General features: G+C 55.8%; 1 protein-coding gene across 1 annotated transcript; it reads left to right on the top strand.

Annotated features, from left to right (window-relative positions):
- The first annotated feature begins 2,022 nt into the window (after positions 1 to 2,022).
- On the top strand, positions 2,023 to 19,886 carry ST8SIA5 (ST8 alpha-N-acetyl-neuraminide alpha-2,8-sialyltransferase 5). Its single transcript, XM_078880822.1, has 9 exons — positions 2,023 to 2,692; positions 9,982 to 10,140; positions 11,609 to 11,698; positions 13,824 to 13,910; positions 14,758 to 14,902; positions 15,263 to 15,375; positions 16,994 to 17,086; positions 17,350 to 17,479; positions 17,628 to 19,886. The coding sequence occupies exons 2-9, from the start codon at positions 10,013 to 10,015 to the stop codon at positions 17,964 to 17,966; spliced, it is 1,125 nt and encodes a 374-aa protein (XP_078736948.1). The 5' UTR covers positions 2,023 to 2,692; positions 9,982 to 10,012; the 3' UTR covers positions 17,967 to 19,886.
- The last annotated feature ends 792 nt before the right edge of the window (positions 19,887 to 20,678 follow it).

The following is a 20,678-nucleotide window of genomic DNA, read 5'->3' as shown; positions in this document are numbered from 1 at the left end:
GGATCTTTGTCTTTGTCTCGCTCTTATTTTTATCGATCCCGAGTGACGTCACCGCGATGCGGACTTATAATATATGCGTGACGTCACGCGCATAGCCCCCCCCCCAACATCCTCGGAGGGGTGGGGCCACGAGCACCCCCCCCCGCTTTCCCCCCCTCGTCTAGCCAATCACGAGTCGGGACGCGTACGGCACTGTACTGGGAGTGCTTACAAACATGGGGGACATAGACTGTATATACTGTATAGACCGTAGCAGGTAAATACAAACTATCGGATAGATATATAGACTGTAGCTGGTACACACGGACTGTATAGCCTGTAGCGGGGTCAGTGAGGGGGCACGGGGCAGCTGTGGGGGGGGGGCACGGGGCAGCTGTGGGGGGGGGCACGGGGCAGCTGTGGGGGGGGGCCGGGGCAGCTGTGGGGGGGGGGCACGGGGCAGCTGTGGGGGGGGGCACGGGACAGTTGTGGGGGGGGGGCACGGGGCAGCTGTGGGGGGGGGCAGCTGTGGGGGGGGGGGCACGGGGCAGCTGTGGGGGGGGGGGCACGGGGCAGCTGTGGGGGGGGGGCAGCTGTGGGGGGGGCACGGGGCAGCTGTGGGGGGGGGGCACGGGGCAGCTGTGGGGGGGGGGCAGCTGTGGGGGGGGGGCACGGGGCAACTGTGGGGGGGGGGCAGTTGTGGGGGGGGGGCACGGGGCAGCTGTGGGGGGGTACGGGGCAGCTGTGGGGGGGGGGGGCACGTCGTGGCGCTGCACGCATGCGCGTTTCCGCGTCTCCGCGCGTGACCTTGGCGCCAGGGCGAGGGAGAGAGGAAGTGAGAGAGGAGCCGCGTGAATTGCGATCACGAACATCTTTGTTTAGAAGCGGAGGAGCCATCCGATGAGCTATCAAGCTCCGTCCTTTTTTTTAAACAGACGTCCATTGAGGAGATATAGTGGGTGAGGAGAGACAGTGGGTGAAGAGAGAGAGACAGTTGGTGAGGAGAGTGACAGTTGGTGAGGAGAGAGAGTGACAGTTGGTAAGGAGAGAGTGACAGTTGGTGAGGAGAGAGTCAGTTGGTGAGGAGAGTGACAGTTGGTGAGGAAAGAGAGACAGTTGGTGAGGAGAAAGAGTGACAGTTGGTGAGGAGAGTGACAGTTGGTGAGGAGAGAGAGTGATAGTTGGTGAGGAGAGAGTGACAGTTGGTGAGGAGAGAGACAGTTGGTGAGGAGAGTGACAGTTGGTGAGGAGAGTGACAGTTGGTGAGGAGAGAGTGACAGTTGGTGAGGAGAAAGAGTGACAGTTGGTGAGGAGAGAGTGACAGTTGGAGAGGAGAGAGAGTGACAGTTGGTGAGGAGAGAGAGTGACAGTTGGTGAGGAGAGAGTGACAGTTGGTGAGGAGAGAGAGTGACAGTTGGTGAGGAGAGAGTGACAGTTGGTGAGGAGAGAGTGACAGTTGGTGAGGAGAGAGTGACAGTTGGTGAGGAGAGAGAGTGACAGTTGGTGAGGAGAGAGAGTGACAGTTGGTGAGGAGAGAGTGACAGTTGGTGAGGAGAAAGAGTGACAGTTGGTGAGGAGAGAGTGACAGTTGGAGAGGAGAGAGAGTGACAGTTGGTGAGGAGAGAGTGACAGTCGGTGAGGAGAGAGAGTGACAGTTGATGAGGAGAGTGACAGTTGGTGAGGAGAGAGAGTGACAGTTGGTGAGGAGAGAGTGACAGTTGGTGAGGAGAGTGACAGTTGGTGAGGAGATAGTGACAGTTGGTGAGGAGAGAGTTGGTGAGGAGAGAGTGACAGTTGGTGAGGAGACATTTAGTGAGGAGAGAGTGACAGTTGGTGAGGAGAGTGACAGTTGGTGAGGAGAGTGACAGTTGGTGAGGAGAGAGTGACAGTTGGTGAGGAGAAAGAGTGACAGTTGGTGAGGAGAGAGTGACAGTTGGAGAGGAGAGAGAGTGACAGTTGGTGAGGAGAGAGAGTGACAGTTGGTGAGGAGAGAGTGACAGTTGGTGAGGAGAGAGAGTGACAGTTGGTGAGGAGAGAGTGACAGTTGGTGAGGAGAGAGTGACAGTTGGTGAGGAGAGAGTGACAGTTGGTGAGGAGAGAGAGTGACAGTTGGTGAGGAGAGAGTGACAGTTGGTGAGGAGAGAGTGACAGTTGGAGAGGAGAGAGAGTGACAGTTGGTGAGGAGAGAGTGACAGTTGGTGAGGAGAGAGAGTGACAGTTGGTGAGGAGAGAGAGTGACAGTTGATGAGGAGAGTGACAGTTGGTGAGGAGAGTGACAGTTGGTGAGGAGAGAGTGACAGTTGGTGAGGAGAGTGACAGTTGGTGAGGAGATAGTGACAGTTGGTGAGGAGAGAGTTGGTGAGGAGAGAGTGACAGTTGGTGAGGAGACATTTAGTGAGGAGAGAGAGAGAGACGCTGGAGCAGGGTGAGCGGTGGGTGAGCGGTAAGGCGAGCGGCGGCGTGAGGCAGCCGCGGTCAGTGGTGAGTGCCAGGCGCGGTGAATGATGAGGAAGGAGGACAGCAGGGAAAGGAGACAGTGGTGAGGAGTGGGGTGAGTGGTGAGGAGTGGGGTGAGCGGTGGGGTGAGTGGTGAGGAGTGGGGTGAGTGGTGAGCAGTGGGGTGAGGAGTCGCGGCGGCTCGTAGGCCACATGGAGCCTCGGCCCTGGGGTCGCGGCTCCACAACGCGACCCGCGTGAAGCCGATTCCAGTGAGGTGAGAGCTAAACTCACCCTCACCAATGTGTGTACCCTCACCAATATGTTTACCCTCACCAGTGTGTGTGTACCCTCACCAGTTTGTGTGTACCCTCACCAGTGTGTTTGTACCCTGACCAGTGTGTGTGTACCCTCACCAGTGTGTGTGTACCCTCACCAGTGTGTGTGTACCCTCACCAGTGTGTTTGTACCCTCACCTATGTGTTCATCCTCACCAGTGTGTGTACCCTCACCAGTGTGTGTGTACCCTCACCCGTGTGTGTGTACCCTCACCAGTGCGTACTCTCACCAGTGTGTGTGTACCCTCACCAGTGTGTGTGTACCCTTACCAATGTGTGTGTGCCCTCACCAGTGTGTGTGTACCCTCACCAGTGTGTGTGTACCCTCACCCGTGTGTGTGTGCCCTCACCCGTGTGTGTGTACCCTCACCAGTGTGTGTGTACCCTCACCCGTGTGTGTGTACCCTCACCAGTGTGTGTGTACCCTCACCAGTGTGTGTGTACCCTCACCAATGTGTGTGTACCCTCACCCGTGTGTGTGTACCCTCACCAGTGTGTACTCTCACCAGTGTGTGTGTACCCTCACCAGTGTGTGTGTACCCTTACCAATGTGTGTGTACCCTCACCAGTGTGTGTGTACCCTCACCAGTGTGTGTGTACCCTCACCAGTGTGTACTCTCACCAGTGTGTGTGTACCCTCCCCAGTGTGTGTGTACCCTCACAAGTGTGTACTCTCACCAGTGTGTGTGTACCCTCACCAGTGTGTGTGTACTCTCACCAGTGTGTACCCTCACCAGTGTGTGTGTACCCTCACCCGTGTGTGTGTACCCTCACCAGTGTGTACTCTCACCAGTGTGTGTGTACCCTCACCAGTGGGTACCCTCACCAGTGTGTGTGTACCCTCACCAGTGGGTACCCTCACCAGTGTGTACCCTCACCAGTGTGTGTGTACCCTCACCAATGTGTGTACCCTCACCAGCGTGTACCCTCACCAGTGTGTACCCTCACCAGTGTATACCCTCACCCGTGTGTGTACCCTCACCAGTGTGTGTGTACCCTCACCAATGCAATGTGTGTACCCTCACCAGTGTGTACCCTCACCAGTGTGTACCCTCACCAGTGTGTACCCTCACCAGTGTGTGTGTGCCCTCACCAGTGTGTGTGTGCCCTCACCAGTGTGTGTGTGCCCTCACCCGTGTGTGTGTACCCTCACCAGTGTGTGTGTGCCCTCACCAGTGTGTGTGTGCCCTCACCCGTGTGTGTGTACCCTCACCAGTGTGTGTGTGCCCTCACCCGTGTGTGTGTACCCTCACCAGTGTGTGTGTACCCTCACCAATGTGTGTGTACCCTCACCAGTGTGTGTGCCCTCACCAGTGTATACCCTCACCAGTGTGTGTGTGCCCTCACCCGTGTGTGTGTACCCTCACCAGTGTGTGTGTACCCTCACCCGTGTGTGTGTGCCCTCACCAGTGTGTGTACCCTCACCAGTGTGTGTGTACTCTCACCTGTGTGTACTCTCACCCGTGTGTGTACCCTCACCAGTGTGTGTGTACCCTCACCCGTGTGTGTGTACCCTCACCAGTGTGTGTACCCTCACCCGTGTGTGTGTACCCTCACCAGTGTGTACTCTCACCAGTGTGTGTGTACCCTCACCAGTGTGTGTGTACCCTCACCCGTGTGTGTGTGCCCTCACCCGTGTGTGTGTACCCTCACCAGTGTGTGTACCCTCACCAGTGTGTGTGTACCCTCACCAATGTGTGTGTACCCTCACCCGTGTGTGTGTACCCTCACCAGTGTGTACTCTCACCAGTGTGTGTGTACCCTCACCAGTGTGTGTGTACCCTCACCAGTGTGTGTACCCTCACCAGTGTGTGTGTACCCTCACCAGTGTGTGTGTACCCTCACAAGTGTGTGTGTACTCTCACCAGTGTGTGTGTACTCTCACCAGTGTGTGTGTACCCTCACCAGTGTGTGTGTACCCTCACCAGTGTGTACCCTCACCAGTGTGTGTGTACCCTCACCCGTGTGTGTGTACCCTCACCAGTGTGTACTCTCACCAGTGTGTGTGTACCCTCACCAGTGTGTGTGTACCCTCACCAGTGTGTACCCTCACCAGTGTGTGTGTACCCTCACCAGTGTGTGTGTACCCTCACCAGTGGGTACCCTCACCAGTGTGTACCCTCACCAGTGTGTGTGTACCCTCACCAATGTGTGTACCCTCACCAGCGTGTACCCTCACCAGTGTGTACCCTCACCAGTGTATACCCTCACCCGTGTGTGTACCCTCACCAGTGTGTGTGTACCCTCACCAATGTGTGTACCCTCACCAGTGTGTACCCTCACCAGTGTGTACCCTCACCAGTGTGTGTGTACCCTCACTAGTGTGTGTGTACCCTCACCAGTGTGTGTGTACCCTCACCAGTGTGTACCCTCACCAGTGTGTGTGTACCCTCACCCGTGTGTGTGTACCCTCACCAGTGTGTGTGTACCTTCACCAGTGTGTGTGTACTCTCACCTGTGTGTACCCTCACCCGTGTGTGCCCTCACCAGTGTGTGTACCCTCACCAATGTGTGTGTACCCTCACCAGTGTGTGTACCCTCACCAGTGTGTGTGTACCCTCACCCGTGTGTGTACCCTCACCAGTGTGTGTGTACCCTCACCCGTGTGTGTGTACCCTCACCAGTGTGTGTGTACCCTCACCCGTGTGTGTACACTCACCAGTGTGTGTGTACCCTCACCAGTGTGTGTGTACTCTCACCTGTGTGTACCCTCACCCGTGTGTGTACCCTCACCAGTGTGTGTGTACCCTTACCAATGTGTGTGTGCCCTCACCAGTGTGTGTGTACCCTCACCAATGTGTGTACCCTCACCAGCGTGTACCCTCACCAGTGTGTACCCTCACCAGTGTATACCCTCACCCGTGTGTGTACCCTCACCATTGTGTACCCTCACCAATGTGTGTACCCTCACCAGTGTGTACCCTCACCAGTGTGTACCCTCACCAGTGTGTACCCTCACCAGTGTGTACCCTCACCAGTGTGTGTGTACCCTCACCAGTGTGTGTGTACCCTCACCAGTGTATACCCTCACCAGTGTGTGTGTACCCTCACCAGTGTGTGTGTACCCTCACCAGTGTGTGTGTACCCTCACCAATATGTGTACCCTCACCAGCGTGTACCCTCACCAGTGTGTACCCTCACCAGTGTATACCCTCACCCGTGTGTGTACCCTCACCCGTGTGTGTGTACCCTCACCAGTGTGTACTCTCACCAGTGTGTGTGTACCCTCACCAGTGTGTGTGTACCCTTACCAATGTGTGTGTACCCTCACCAGTGTGTGTACCCTCACCAGTGTGTGTGTACCCTCACCAGTGTGTACTCTCACCAGTGTGTGTGTACCCTCACCAGTGTGTGTGTACCCTCACAAGTGTGTACTCTCACCAGTGTGTGTGTACCCTCACCAGTGTGTGTGTACTCTCACCAGTGTGTGTGTACCCTCACCAGTGTGTACCCTCACCAGTGTGTGTGTACCCTCACCCGTGTGTGTGTACCCTCACCAGTGTGTACTCTCACCAGTGTGTGTGTACCCTCACCAGTGGGTACCCTCACCAGTGTGTACCCTCACCAGTGTGTGTGTACCCTCACCAATGTGTGTACCCTCACCAGCGTGTACCCTCACCAGTGTGTACCCTCACCAGTGTATACCCTCACCCGTGTGTGTACCCTCACCAGTGTGTGTGTACCCTCACCAATGCAATGTGTGTACCCTCACCAGTGTGTACCCTCACCAGTGTGTACCCTCACCAGTGTGTGTGTACCCTCACCCGTGTGTGTGTACCCTCACCAGTGTGTGTGTACCCTCACCCGTGTGTGTGTACCCTCACCAGTGTGTACCCTCACCAGTGTGTGTGTACCCTCACCAGTGTGTGTGTACCCTCACCCGTGTGTGTGTACCCTCACCAGTGTGTGTGTACCCTCACCAGTGTGTGTGTACCCTCACCCGTGTGTGTGTACCCTCACCAGTGTGTGTGTACCCTCACCAGTGTGTGTGTACCCTCACCCGTGTGTGTGTACCCTCACCAGTGTGTGTGTACCCTCACCAATGTGTGTGTACCCTCACCAGTGTGTGTGCCCTCACCAGTGTATACCCTCACCAGTGTGTGTGTGCCCTCACCCGTGTGTGTGTACCCTCACCAGTGTGTGTGTACCCTCACCCGTGTGTGTGTGCCCTCACCAGTGTGTACTCTCACCCGTGTGTGTACCCTCACCAGTGTGTGTGTACCCTCACCAATGTGTGTGTACCCTCACCCGTGTGTGTGTACCCTCACCAGTGTGTACTCTCACCAGTGTGTGTGTACCCTCACCAGTGTGTGTGTACCCTCACCAGTGTGTACCCTCACCAGTGTGTGTGTACCCTCACCAGTGTGTGTGTACCCTCACCAGTGTGTGTACCCTCACCAGTGTGTGTGTACCCTCACCAGTGTGTGTGTACCCTCACAAGTGTGTGTGTACTCTCACCAGTGTGTGTGTACCCTCACCAGTGTGTGTGTACCCTCACCAGTGTGTACCCTCACCAGTGTGTGTGTACCCTCACCCGTGTGTGTGTACCCTCACCAGTGTGTACTCTCACCAGTGTGTGTGTACCCTCACCAGTGTGTGTGTACCCTCACCAGTGTGTACCCTCACCAGTGTGTGTGTACCCTCACCAGTGTGTGTGTACCCTCACCATTGGGTACCCTCACCAGTGTGTACCCTCACCAGTGTGTGTGTACCCTCACCAATGTGTGTACCCTCACCAGCGTGTACCCTCACCAGTGTGTACCCTCACCAGTGTATACCCTCACCCGTGTGTGTACCCTCACCAGTGTGTGTGTACCCTCACCAATGTGTGTACCCTCACCAGTGTGTACCCTCACCAGTGTGTACCCTCACCAGTGTGTGTGTACCCTCACTAGTGTGTGTGTACCCTCACCAGTGTGTACCCTCACCAGTGTGTACCCTCACCAGTGTGTACCCTCACCAGTGTGTACCCTCACCAGTGTGTGTGTACCCTCACTAGTGTGTGTGTACCCTCACCAGTGTGTACCCTCACCAGTGTGTACCCTCACCAGTGTGTACCCTCACCAGTGTGTACCCTCACCAGTGTGTGTGTACCCTCACCAATGTGTGTACCCTCACCAGCGTGTACCCTCACCAGTGTGTACCCTCACCAGTGTATACCCTCACCCGTGTGTGTACCCGCACCAGTGTGTGTGTACCCTCACCAATGCAATGTGTGTACCCTCACCAGTGTGTACCCTCACCAGTGTGTACCCTCACCAGTGTGTGTGTACCCTCACCAATGTGTGTACCCTCACCAGTGTGTACCCTCACCAGTGTGTACCCTCACCAGTGTGTGTGTACCCTCACCAGTGTGTGTGTACCCTCACCAGTGTGTGTGTACCCTTACCAATGTGTGTGTGCCCTCACCTGTGTGTGTGTACCCTCACCAATGTGTGTACCCTCACCAGTGTGTACCCTCACCAGCGTGTACCCTCACCAGTGTGTACCCTCACCAGTGTATACCCTCACCCGTGTGTGTACCCTCACCATTGTGTACCCTCACCAATGTGTGTACCCTCACCAGTGTGTACCCTCACCAGTGTGTACCCTCACCAGTGTGTACCCTCACCAGTGTGTGTGTACCCTCACCAGTGTGTGTGTACCCTCACCAGTGTATACCCTCACCAGTGTGTGTGTACCCTCACCAGTGTGTGTGTACCCTCACCAGTGTGTGTGTACCCTCACCAATATGTGTACCCTCACCAGCGTGTACCCTCACCAGTGTGTACCCTCACCAGTGTATACCCTCACCCGTGTGTGTACCCTCACCAGTATGTGTGTACCCTCACCAATGTGTGTACCCTCACCAGTGTGTACCCTCACCAGTGTGTACCATCACCAGTGTGTGTGTACCCTCACCAGTGTGTGTGTACCCTCACCAATGTGTGTACCCTCACCAGTGTGTACCCTCACCAATGTGTGTGTACCCTCACCAATGTGTGTACCCTCACCAGTGTGTGTGTACCCTCACCAGTGTGTGTGTACCGTCACCAATGTGTGTACCCTCACCAGTGTGTACCCTCACCAATGTGTGTGTACCCTCACCAGTGTGTGTACCCTCACCAATGTGTGTGTACCCTCACCAGTGTGTGTACCCTCACCAGTGTGTGTGTGCCCTCACCAGTGTGTGTGTACCCTCACCAGTGTGTGTGTGTATCCTCACCAATGTGTGTGTACCCTCACCAGTGTGTGTGTACCCTCACCAGTGTGTGTGTACCCTCACCAGTGTGTGTACCCTCACCAGTGTGTGTGTACCCTCACCTGTGTGTGTACCCTCACCAGTGTGTGTACCCTCACCAGTGTGTGTGTACCCTCACCAGTGTGTGTGTACCCTCACCAGTGTGTGTGTGCCCTCATCAATATGTGTACCCTCACCAGTGTGTGTGTGTATCCTCACCAATGTGTGTACCCTCACCAGTGTGTGTGTACCCTCACCAATGTGTGTGTACCCTCACCAGTGTGTGTGTACCCTCACCAGTGTGTGTGTACCCTCACCAGTGTGTGTGTGTACCCTCACCAGTGTGTGTGTACCCTCACCAGTGTGTGTGTACCCTCACCAGTGTGTGTGTACCCTCACCAATGTGTGTACCCTCACCTGTGTGTGTACCCTCACCAGTGTGTGTGCCCTCACCAATGTGTGTACCCTCACCAGTGTGTATGTACCCTCACCAGTGTGTGTGTACCCTCACCTGTGTGTGTACCCTCACCTGTGTGTGTGCCCTCACCAGTGTGTGTGTACCCTCACCAGTGTGTGTACCCTCACCAATGTGTGTGCCCTCACCAGTGTGTGTGTAGCCTCACCAGTGTGTGTGTACCCTCACCAGTGTGTGTACCCTCACCAGTGTGTGTGTACCCTCACCAGTGTTTGTGTACCCTCACCCGTGTGTGTACCCTCACCAGTGTGTGTGTACCCTCACCAGTGTGTGTACCCTCACCAGTGTGTGTGTACTCTCACCTGTGTGTGTACCCTCACCAGTGTTTGTGTACCCTCACCAGTGTGTGTTTGCCCTCACCAGTGTGTGTGCCCTCACCAGTGTGTGTATGCCCTCACCAGTGTGTGTGTACCCTCACCAGTGTGTGTGTGTACCCTCACTAGTGTGTGTGTACCCTCACCTGTTCTCCCCATCTCCTCTCCCCTGTGTTCACCCTCACCTGCTCTCCCCCCGTCTTTGCTCCTCTGGTGCAGCTGCACAGCAGCATCAGCAGCAAAAGCAGCGATGGGCTACACGGACGGCACGGCCACCGTGGTGCTGGGCAACCGCACGCTGCTCTTCATGTTCCTGTGCGCTTTCGCCTTCGTCACGCTCTGGCAGGAGATCAGCTTCGGGCCCCGTGCCCTCCGCAGGTACGTGGGTCCTACGGGGCCACGCTGGGTACGCAGCCGGTACATGGGTCGTGGGGTGACGGCATGTATGCAGGATGAGCAAGACCCTGTAGCGGTGGTGTCGGTGGTGGTTACCCGAGTCCCATTGTGGTTTCAGGCTGGGGCGGTCCTATACACGAACGCCATATTCTCTGTCCGTCTACTTCAGCAGAGGTGGAGGGAATTTCAGCAGCACCTACATATCTGCTTTATTGACCTGGTCAAGGCCTATGATGCCATGAATGTGCAGGGTTTTGGGTTATTCTTCATTACCTTCGAAGTCCCTGACCATCTGCTCACAATCCTTTAGGACGTTCATGATGATGGGCAGGCCCAGGTAAAGCTGCGTGGCTGGGAGACGAAGCCATTTTGTATTCACCTTGGGACGTGATAAGGATGTCCTCTGAACCCTACACTATTTAACAGATTTTTTGACCACATAGTCCGAGAAGCCTCCCATTGTAACAGATACAATGGGAGGCTGATCGATGCCTGTGTGTGGTCAAGGGATGGCTCCCTGGTCAACCATATTATGTATTCTGATGAACTGGTAATAACTGCTCACTCTTAAGGAGTTGGAGCAGCTATTGCCTAACCGTGGCCTTACCCTCAGCCCCACAAAAACAAAGGACCTGCCTGGGTGCTTTACGTCATCAAATACTGCCCTCCTTCCCACTCCCCCATGAGTGATGGCGCAGTGGTGGACAAGTTTCCATACCTGAACAGTGTGCTCATGACCGACCCTCCGGTTTGTCAGCGGAGATCTCCGAATCAGTCGAACAGCACCATTGTATCTTCATCAGCTGCCTAACGCCATGTGGAATCAACCTGATCCACATGCGCAGGTGGTGCATCTATCAGTCATCTCAGTCAGCCCTGACACCTGAGTCTGTCACGTGACCTCTTGCCAGCATCGAGCCTTCGACACTTCATGTGGCCTCAAAAGTGCATCCAGCCTGGTACGAAGCGCCATGGTGACGTCAACACCACTTAGTGGTGAACGGGGGTTGTTATTGATGTGTGTGTGTGATGCAGGTATTTTGTGTTGTACCACGAGCCTCTGCTCTTGAACTCCACCGAGTGGTGGTGGAAGTGGTGACCCCGTGGTGGTGGTGGTGGTGGTGTTGTGTGTGTGGTGCAGGTATTTTGTGTTGTACCACGAGCCTCTGCTCTTGAACTCCACCGAGTGGTGGTGGAAGTGGTGACCCCGTGGTGGTGGTGGTGGTGTTGTGTGTGTGGTGCAGGTATTTTGTGTTGTACCACGAGCCTCTGCTCTTGAACTCCACCGAGTGGTGGTGGAAGTGGTGACCCCGTGGTGGTGGTGGTGGTGTTGTGTGTGTGGTGCAGGTATTTTGTGTTGTACCACGAGCCTCTGCTCTTGAACTCCACCGAGTGGTGGTGGAAGTGGTGACCCCGTGGTGGTGGTGGTGGTGTTGTGTGTGTGGTGCAGGTATTTTGTGTCGTACCACGGCCCTCTGCTCTTCAACTCCACCGAGTGTCGGGAGCTCCGCACCGACATGACCGACGTCCGCCTGGGAATGTGAGTTTCCCCCCTATCCCTCACTCTCTCAACAAAACCACTTACCAGTATCACCAGTGCAATATCACCAGCGACACTGACCAATGCCACTCACACCAGCGCTACTCACCAGTATCACCAGTGCAATATCACCAGCGACACTGACCAATGCCACTCACACCAGCGCTACTCACCAGTATCACCAATGCAATATCACCAGCGACACTGACCAATGCCACTCACACCAGCGCTACTCACCAGTATCACCAATGCAATATCACCAGCGACACTGACCAATGCCACTCACACCAGCGCTACTCACCAGTATCACCAGTGCAATATCACCAGCGACACTGACCAATGCCACTCACACCAGCGCTACTCACCAGTATCACCAATGCAATATCACCAGCGACACTGACCAATGCCACTCACACCAGCGCTACTCACCAGTATCACCAATGCAATATCACCAGCGACACTGACCAATGCCACTCACACCAGCGCTACTCACCAGTATCACCAATGCAATATCACCAGCGACACTGACCAATGCCACTCACACCAGCGCTACTCACCAGTATCACCAGTGCAATATCACCAGCGACACTGACCAATGCCACTCACACCAGCGCTACTCACCAGTATCACCAATGCAATATCACCAGCGACACTGACCAATGCCACTCACACCAGCGCTACTCACCAGTATCACCAGTGCAATATCACCAGCGACACTGACCAATGCCACTCACACCAGCGCTACTCACCAGTATCACCAATGCAATATCACCAGCGACACTGACCAATGCCACTCACACCAGCGCTACTCACCAGTATCACCAATGCAATATCACCAGCGACACTGACCAATGCCACTCACACCAGCGCTACTCACCAGTATCACCAATGCAATATCACCAGCGACACTGACCAATGCCACTCACACCAGCGCTACTCACCAGTATCACCAATGCAATATCACCAGCGACACTGACCAATGCCACTCACACCAGCGCTACTCACCAGTATCACCAATGCAATATCACCAGCGACACTGACCAATGCCACTCACACCAGCGCTACTCACCAGTATCACCAATGCAATATCACCAGCGACACTGACCAATGCCACTCACACCAGCGCTACTCACCAGTATCACCAGTGCAATATCACCAGCGACACTGACCAATGCCACTCATACCAGCGCTACTCACCAGTATCACCAGTGCAATATCACCAGCGACACTGACCAATGCCACTCATACCAGCGCTACTCACCAGTATCACCAATGCAATATCACCAGCGACACTGACCAATGCCACTCACACCAGCGCTACTCACCAGTATCACCAATGCAATATCACCAGTGCCATTCACCAGTGCCACTCATACCAGCGCTACTCACCAGTATCACCAGCGCCATTCACCAGCGCCACTTACTAGTGTCATCCAACCAGAGCAACTCGCCAGTGCCACTCATACAATCACCTTGTTGTCCTTCCCTCGCACCTCCGATTAGCACAGTTCAACGTACATATATACATACATCAACATACAAGCACCAGTCACCAGCGCTACACATCAGCGCCACTCAATAGCGCCACTCGCTAGCGTGATGGAACGGGTGTGATTGCTGTGGAGGCAGTGAGACTGTAGGCACCAGAGAGATGAAAGTGATCATGGCCGTGACTGTGTTGAGTACTGGTTGTGATGGTGATGTGGCGATGTGGTGGTCATGATGGTGATGCAGTAGTGGTGGCGGTGATCTGTTGGTGGTGATGGTTTGGTGGTGGTCATGGTTTGGTGGTGATGGTGATGATGGTGGTATGGTTATTGTGTTGTGGTGGGGATGATGGTGAAATGTTGTTGATGGTAGTGATGGTGGTGATAGTGTTGATGGTGCTAGAGAAGGTGGTGATAGTGGTGATAGTGGTGATAGTGGTGATGGTGTAGATAGTGGTGGTTGATGGTGGTGTGGGAGTAATGATAGTGATGCTGGTGATTGATGGTGGTGATAGTGATGGTGGTGTGGGAGTGATGGTAGTGATGGTGGTGTTGGGGTGATAGTGTTGTTGTTGGTGGTGATAATGGTAGTGGTGTTGGTGATGGTGTTGGTCACGGGGTTGGTGTGTTGTGTCCAGGTTTCGTGAGTCCGATGTCTTTGATCGCTGGCGGCGCCTCCAGGTGTGCGACTGGGAACACAACCGCTCCGAGTCCGACCTGCTCAGGTGCGTGCACGCGTCTGTGTACACTAGCCTGTGGGTGTGTCCGCGCGTGTGTCTGTGTGCGCGCGCGCCCTGCGCTACGAACCTGACGACCCAAGTTAAACTTCCGATGACAGCCGAAACCATTCACGGATATCTGAATTGAGCCTGTGCCTTCCGTAGGTTGACTCGACCTGAAATAAGTTCTCAGACATGCCGTGTAACGTGAGCTCAGGAAGTGGCACTGGCACACATAAAGCCTGCTGCTCGTATAACAGGCGCTGTTCGCCTGCGGCATCCACCGTGCAGAGCCGCGAGGGTGAAAAACCGTCTCGTGTTGTAGCCCTGTGCCCCTCGCATCCCCCTGTCTCCCCATGCCGCCTCCCCGTGTCTTCTCGTGTCTTCTGCCCAGAGGTCGCAAACGGGTTTTGATTCCTTACCCGTACCCGGCCGCACCAGGGTCGCAAACGGGTACCCGTACCCTACCCGATACCCGGCTACCCGTACCCGGCCGGGTATCGGGTAGGGTGCGGGTACGAGTACCCGATTGCGACCTCTGGGATGAAACCATGTTGCAGGCGTGGGTGGGTTGATTCTAGGATCTTGAATTGTGAGAAGAGACAAGACGTTGGGAAATGAGTGACAAACGGTTACTCACCAGTGACTCACGGCCTACCCGTACGGGTACCCGTACCCGTACCCGGCTGGGTACGGGTACGGCTGGGTACGGGTAGCCGGGTATCGGGTAGGGTATGGGTATCGTGTACCCGGTTGCGACCTCTGCTTCTGCCCCGTGCGGCTCCAGTGCAACTCCCCGTGTCTGCCCCCGTCTCTTCCCCGCGATGTCCCCCGCGCCGCGGCGCCACCGCAGGCTGCAGCTGTCGCGGTGCTGCAATGCGCCGGGGCTGCTGGTGGCATCTCAGCGGAATGTGGCGCTGGGGAGCCGTCTGCGCTATGAGGGCGAGGAGAAGCGGACGCTGCAGGTCGGCCAGGAGCTGTTCAACATGCTGCCTCCGGTGAGCGCCAGGCAGCGCGCCAACTGGCAGACGCACCACCAGCTGCGCCCCCCGACTGTGCCAACTTGCTGAATTTAGCCGCCCGGCGCTCCGCTCGTCGTTGTGAGCGTCGCTCCTCTTGCCCTCCGCTGTTGTTGTAGGGCGACTGCCCAGCAGCAGAAATTACCAGATCATCAGCATAAATAACTTGCTTGACCAATGGGAAGCTAACCCTTGACTGCACCTGGGCATCGATCAGCCTCACACTGTATCAGGACCAGATGGAAATTAAATTTGGTTAACTAACATCACGCGAACGTGCGCACGCACGCACGGCTGCGCGTCTAACAATGACCTTGCCATGACGCTGGCGCTGTGCAGGAGATGCCGTACGGCAAGCAGCAGTTCCGCACGTGCTCTGTGGTGGGGAACGGCGGCATCCTCACGGGCAGCGGCTGCGGGCACCACATCGACAGCGCTGACTTCGTGTTCCGGTAACTCGCCCACGCCACTCATGGTACAGCGATGTGCCACTCGTGTGGGGCTCCGTGGTGGCTAGGAGATGTTAACTCCCTCGCCTGGTATGCAGGAGGACATGAGTTCGATCTTGACCCTGACGCCTGCTGCTGTATATTTGGAGTTTGCGTCTCTCTCTCATCATCATCGCGGTGGCTAGGAGATGTTAATTCCCTCGCCTGGTCTACAGGAAGTTGTGAGTTCCATCCTGACCCTGACGCCTGCTGCTGTATATTTGTAATTTGCGTCTCTCTCATCATCATCATCAAGGTGGCTAGGAGATGTTAACTACCTCGCCTGGTATGCAGAAGGTCGTGAGTTTGATCCTGACCCTGACGCCTGCTGTATATTTGGAATTTGCGTCTTTCTCATCATCATCACGGTGGTTAGGAGATTTTAACTCCCTCGCCTGGTATACAGGAGGTCGTGGGTTCGATCCTGACCCTGATGCCTGGTGTATATTTGGAGTTTGCGTGTCTGCCTCTCTCATTATCATCACGGCTCGGAGATGTTAACTCTCTCGCCTGGTATACAGGAGGCCGTGGGTTCAATCCTGACCCTGACGCCTGCTGTATATTTAGAGTTTGCGTCTCTCTCATCATCATCACAGTGGCTAGGAGATGTTAACTACCTCGCCCGGTTATACAGGAGGTCATGGGTTCCATCCCTACCCTGACGCCTGCTGCTGTATATTTGGAGTTTGCGTGTGTTTTGTCCCCGTGGACGCGTGGATTTTTCTCCGGGTCGTCCGGTTTTCCCCCCCACATTTGGAATCAACATCACGCCTTAAGAGTATTTGGCTGCTATAAATGTCCACGTGATGATAAGCCACTTCGTTGAGCTATCATTTGTGGCTGGATCGCTTCTGAAAAAGAGCTACATAGCTCATTGGGCCTTACCTGGTGAAATAAAAAAATTGTTTAGTGCGGTGTCCCCTCTCCGCTTACGGTCCAGTCACGAGCACACGCCTCGCGCGTCGGCCGGCACGATCATGTGAGGGTGACGATGGCCTCGCACGGCCAGTGAAGAGAGATGGTTTAGAGGTTCAACCAAAACACTGCCCCGCTCGTCATAACAACGTACGCACGTTGAACCCCCCTTTCGCACCGTACGTAGTCAACCGTGCTAATCGGAGGTGCGGGGGAAGGACAACAAACGAAAGACAAAAGCAGTTCTAGAGAAATGCGTTTGTCAATCTCGATGATTTAAAAGCGCACAGCTCCAAGTGGCTTCCTCGTATCGTGTGCAGCCATCAGCGGGAAAACACACAACAAACAACGTTTCGGGAAAAGGGCCTTGCACGTACATAGAGGCCAAAAGAAAGACAGAGTGGATAATGAGAGTTGGAGACCGCACTTTACACCATGTGGCCGTATAAGAATTACTTTTTTTGTTTTAAATGTTTCCTGATGACACCAGTTTCTAAACAGGGACATGAACAATTCTCATTAGAAAATCTGAGAGTGGGGTGATGAGGAGTGAGGTGAGGAGGGGGGTGAGGAGTAGAAGGAGATTCTGGTGAGAGAGTGGGGTGAGGAGGAGTGAGGTGAGGAGGGGGGGGGGGGGTCCCTGTGTGAGCTCTGCTTGTGCCCGCAGGTGCAACCTGCCGCCCCTGCAGGAGGAGTTCACTCAAGACGTGGGCTCCAGAACCGACCTGGTCACAATCAACCCCAGCATCATCAGCGACAGGTGAGCGGGTGGTGAGCGAGCGGTGCAGGTGGTGAGCGAGCGGTGCGGGTGGTGAGCGAGCGGTGCGGGTGGTGAGCCACCGGTATGGGTGGTGAGCGAGCGGGGCGGGTGGTGAGCGAGCGGGGCGGGTGGTGAGTCACCGGTACGGGTGGTGAGCGAGTGGGGTGGGTGGTGAGCGAGTGGAGCGGGTGGTGAGCGAACGGTATGAGTGGTGAGCGAGTGGGGCGGGTGGTGAGCGAACGGTGCGGGTGGTGAGCGCGTAGGTTTGAGCGTCTGGAGAGGAGGCGGCGGCCGTTTGCGGAGGCGCTGGAGGTGTACGGGAACGCGTCGCTCGTGCTGCCCGCGTTCTACGTGGGGCGCAACACCGAGCTCGCGCTGCGCGTGCGCTACACGGTGCGCCGCCAACGCACCACCACCACCACCCCCTCCCACCCCCTCACCCCATCGCCACCCCCCCTCGGCATCTCCGTCGCGTGCGTCCGCGGGGTGGGTAACACGCCGCGTCCTCTCCGCCCCCGCTCCCCCCCCCCCCCCCCACCAGATGGAGGACCTGGGCCTGCCGCGGCCCGTGCTCTTCTTCCACCCGGCGTACCTGGCGAGCGTGGGCGCCTTCTGGCGCGCCCGCGGGGTCCGCGCGCGCCGCCTCTCCAGCGGCCTCATGGTGGCGAGTGCGGCACTGGAGCTGTGCCGCGAGGTGCACGCCTACGGCTTCTGGCCCTTCGGCGTGGGCGCACGCGGCGACTCGCTGGCGCACCACTACTACGACGACGCCAAGCCGCGGCCCGGCTTCCACGCCATGCCCGCCGAGACCGTGCACCTCATGCACCTGCACGCCCGCGGCACGCTGCATCTGCACACGGAGCCCTGCCCCGCCCGCTGAGACGCACGCTCGTGTATGCGTACGCTCACACACGCGAAGGCACGCGCGCTCACACACATGAAGTCACACACTCACGAAGGCACACACGCTCACGAAGGCACACACGTGAAGGCACACACGCACAAAGGCAAACACATGCACACACACGTGAAGTCACACATGCACACACACGAAGGCAAACACACGCACACACACGTGAAGTCACACATGCACACACACGCACCAAGGCACACATGCACACAGACGAAGGCAAACACAAGGGGGACTCATGCACCCTACCAGACTTGGCGCTGCGCTGGACTCTTAATTTATTATTCTCGCGACGTCGCGGGGATACGAGGAGGAGGAGGAGAGGTACTGCTGCTGCCGCTTTACACGACTATGCAAGCGCTCGGGCATGCGGGCGCAGTGCCCGTGTCACCGTCCTGTGTTCCCTCGCCTCCCGGTGTGTCCCGTGCTTCATCTCGCCACGTGTCCAGCTTGCTTCCGTGTCTTGTCACGTGCTTAGGGTTGCCGCCTGTCCACGTTTGACCCGGTACAGACCGGAGAACTTGCATTTTGTGTTGGGGTGGCAGGATTTGATTGGTATCGAGATCTGCTACCGGTCTTGTGCCGAACCTCATCACAGAGGACCGCTGCACAGTTTTGATAATAGATGCTCGTGGATAAATCTGCCTGGGTTTAGTTCTGCAGTGGATAGAGGTGGTGACCCTACATGCTGCTACGTATGTTGAACTGTTTTTCGCACCGGTACGTAGCCAACCGTGCTCTTCGGAGGTGCAATCATCCCACGCGTTTGCCCCGTCGCTGTTTGTTGCAATCGAGGACTCGAGAGGCGTGTCCCCGGTGACGCGGTACAGCGCGTGCCGCTAGCGCGGCGCTACGGTGAGCGGCGCGCTTGGACCTGCATGCAATCCAGAGGTTGCCCGGCATGGCAGTTAAAAAACGAATGGAGCAAGTTTTTGAAATCCCCCCCCGACCGCCACCCACCCTGTCCAGCCAGCAGTATAAATGGTTGATTGGCAGCTGGCGTGTGGAGGGGCAATGCGTGGGCACGGCTACCTCTTCCGACAGTCTGGTCGACGTGGAAGAGTCCACAAAGTAGCCTCTGGAGTTGCCTCTAGCGGTGGCTTGGAGCAGCTCGTGGGCTCAAGAGTTGAGCCCACGTGATACGTGAAGATTGGAGTCAAGGTCGACAGAGTGGTGGCCGATGATTGTGGTTCGTAGTAATAATAGTCGCGTCAACTTGTCACGCACCCGACGCACAATATTTGTTGTCGGAGAGAACCCCAGCCTTGCGTGAAGGCAAGCAGCCAGGCGATGAGCCAAGCTAATGTTGCCCTCTGTATATTGAGGTGTCATCGGCCAATTAATGACTGTTTACATGTGGGAGGAAACTGGGAGCACCCCAGAGAAAGACCCACGCGTGCGAGGGGGCAACACTCGATTCCGTGCATACGGCTGAGAGGGAAATTATTTCACGTTTTGTCGTACCGCATTTCCGGTGACCCAGGGACACGGCTTCCTCCTCGACTCCCACGGGAAGGGAGTTTCACAACATTCGTGCGACCCGCCGACCCTCGCTGCCTCCACAGTGCTTGGCTTTACAGGCCATGTGCGCAGCCAGCAGCCTCCGCTGCTGACTCGTGGTGCCGGTCGTGATTGACGGCTCCCATCGTGGACGACGATCGTGGTTCACGACGATGGTGATCGTGGTTGACGCTGATCGTGGTTGACGCTGATCGTGGTTGACGATGATCGTGGTTGACGATGATGATTGTGGTTGACGACGATGATCGTGGTTGACGATGATGATTGTGGTTGACGATGATGATTGTGGTTGACGACGATGATCGTGGTTGACGATGATCGTGGTTGACGACGATGATCGTGGTTGACGATGATCGTGGTTGACGACGATGATCGTGGTTGACGATGATCATGTTTGACGATGATGATTGTGGTTGATGATGATTGTGGTTGACGACGATGATCGTGGTTGACGATGATCGTGGTTGACTATGATGATTGTGGTTGACGATGATCGTGGTTGACGATGATGATTGTGGTTGACGACGATGATTGTGGTTGACGACGATGATCGTGGTTGACGACGATGATCGTGGTTGACGATGATGATCGTGGTTGACGACGATGATTGTGGTTGACGACGATGATCGTGGTTGACGATGATGATCGTGGTTGACGACGATGATCGTGGTTGACGATGATCGTGGTTGACGATGATGATTGTGGTTGACGATGATCGTGGTTGACGATGATGATTGTGGTTGACGATGATGATTGTGGTTGACGACGATGATCGTGGTTGACGACGATGATCGTGGTTGACGCTGATCGTGGTTGACGATGATCGTGGTTGACAATGATTGTGGTTGACGACGATGATCGTGGTTGACGATGATCGTGGTTGACGACGATGATCGTGGTTGACGATGATCGTGGTTGACGACGATGATCGTGGTTGACGATGATCGTGTTTGACGATGATGATTGTGGTTGATGATGATTGTGGTTGACGACGATGATCGTGGTTGACGATGATCGTGGTTGACTATGATGATTGTGGTTGACGATGATCGTGGTTGACGATGATGATTGTGGTTGACGATGATGATTGTGGTTGACGACGATGATCGTGGTTGACGACGATGATCGTGGTTGACGATGATGATCGTGGTTGACGACGAT

Source organism: Lampetra fluviatilis, chromosome 59 (assembly GCF_964198595.1).
Source record: "Lampetra fluviatilis chromosome 59, kcLamFluv1.1, whole genome shotgun sequence".
Classification (NCBI taxonomy): Eukaryota; Metazoa; Chordata; class Hyperoartia; order Petromyzontiformes; family Petromyzontidae; genus Lampetra; species Lampetra fluviatilis.
The sequence above is the reverse complement of the archived record's forward strand: the minus strand, read 5'-3'. Positions and strand labels throughout refer to the sequence as shown.

What these genes read in the sequence shown, in the direction of transcription:
- ST8SIA5 (XM_078880822.1), top strand. Translation starts at nt 10,013, where the DNA reads ATGGGCTACACGGACGGCACGGCCACCGTGGTGCTGGGCAACCGCACG. An exon ending in TGTTCAACATGCTGCCTCCG is followed by an intron (nt 14,903 to 15,262) that starts GTGAGCGCCAGG and finishes GGCGCTGTGCAG; the next exon opens with GAGATGCCGTACGGCAAGCA. An exon ending in CGCTGCGCGTGCGCTACACG is followed by an intron (nt 17,480 to 17,627) that starts GTGCGCCGCCAA and finishes CCCCCCCACCAG; the next exon opens with ATGGAGGACCTGGGCCTGCC.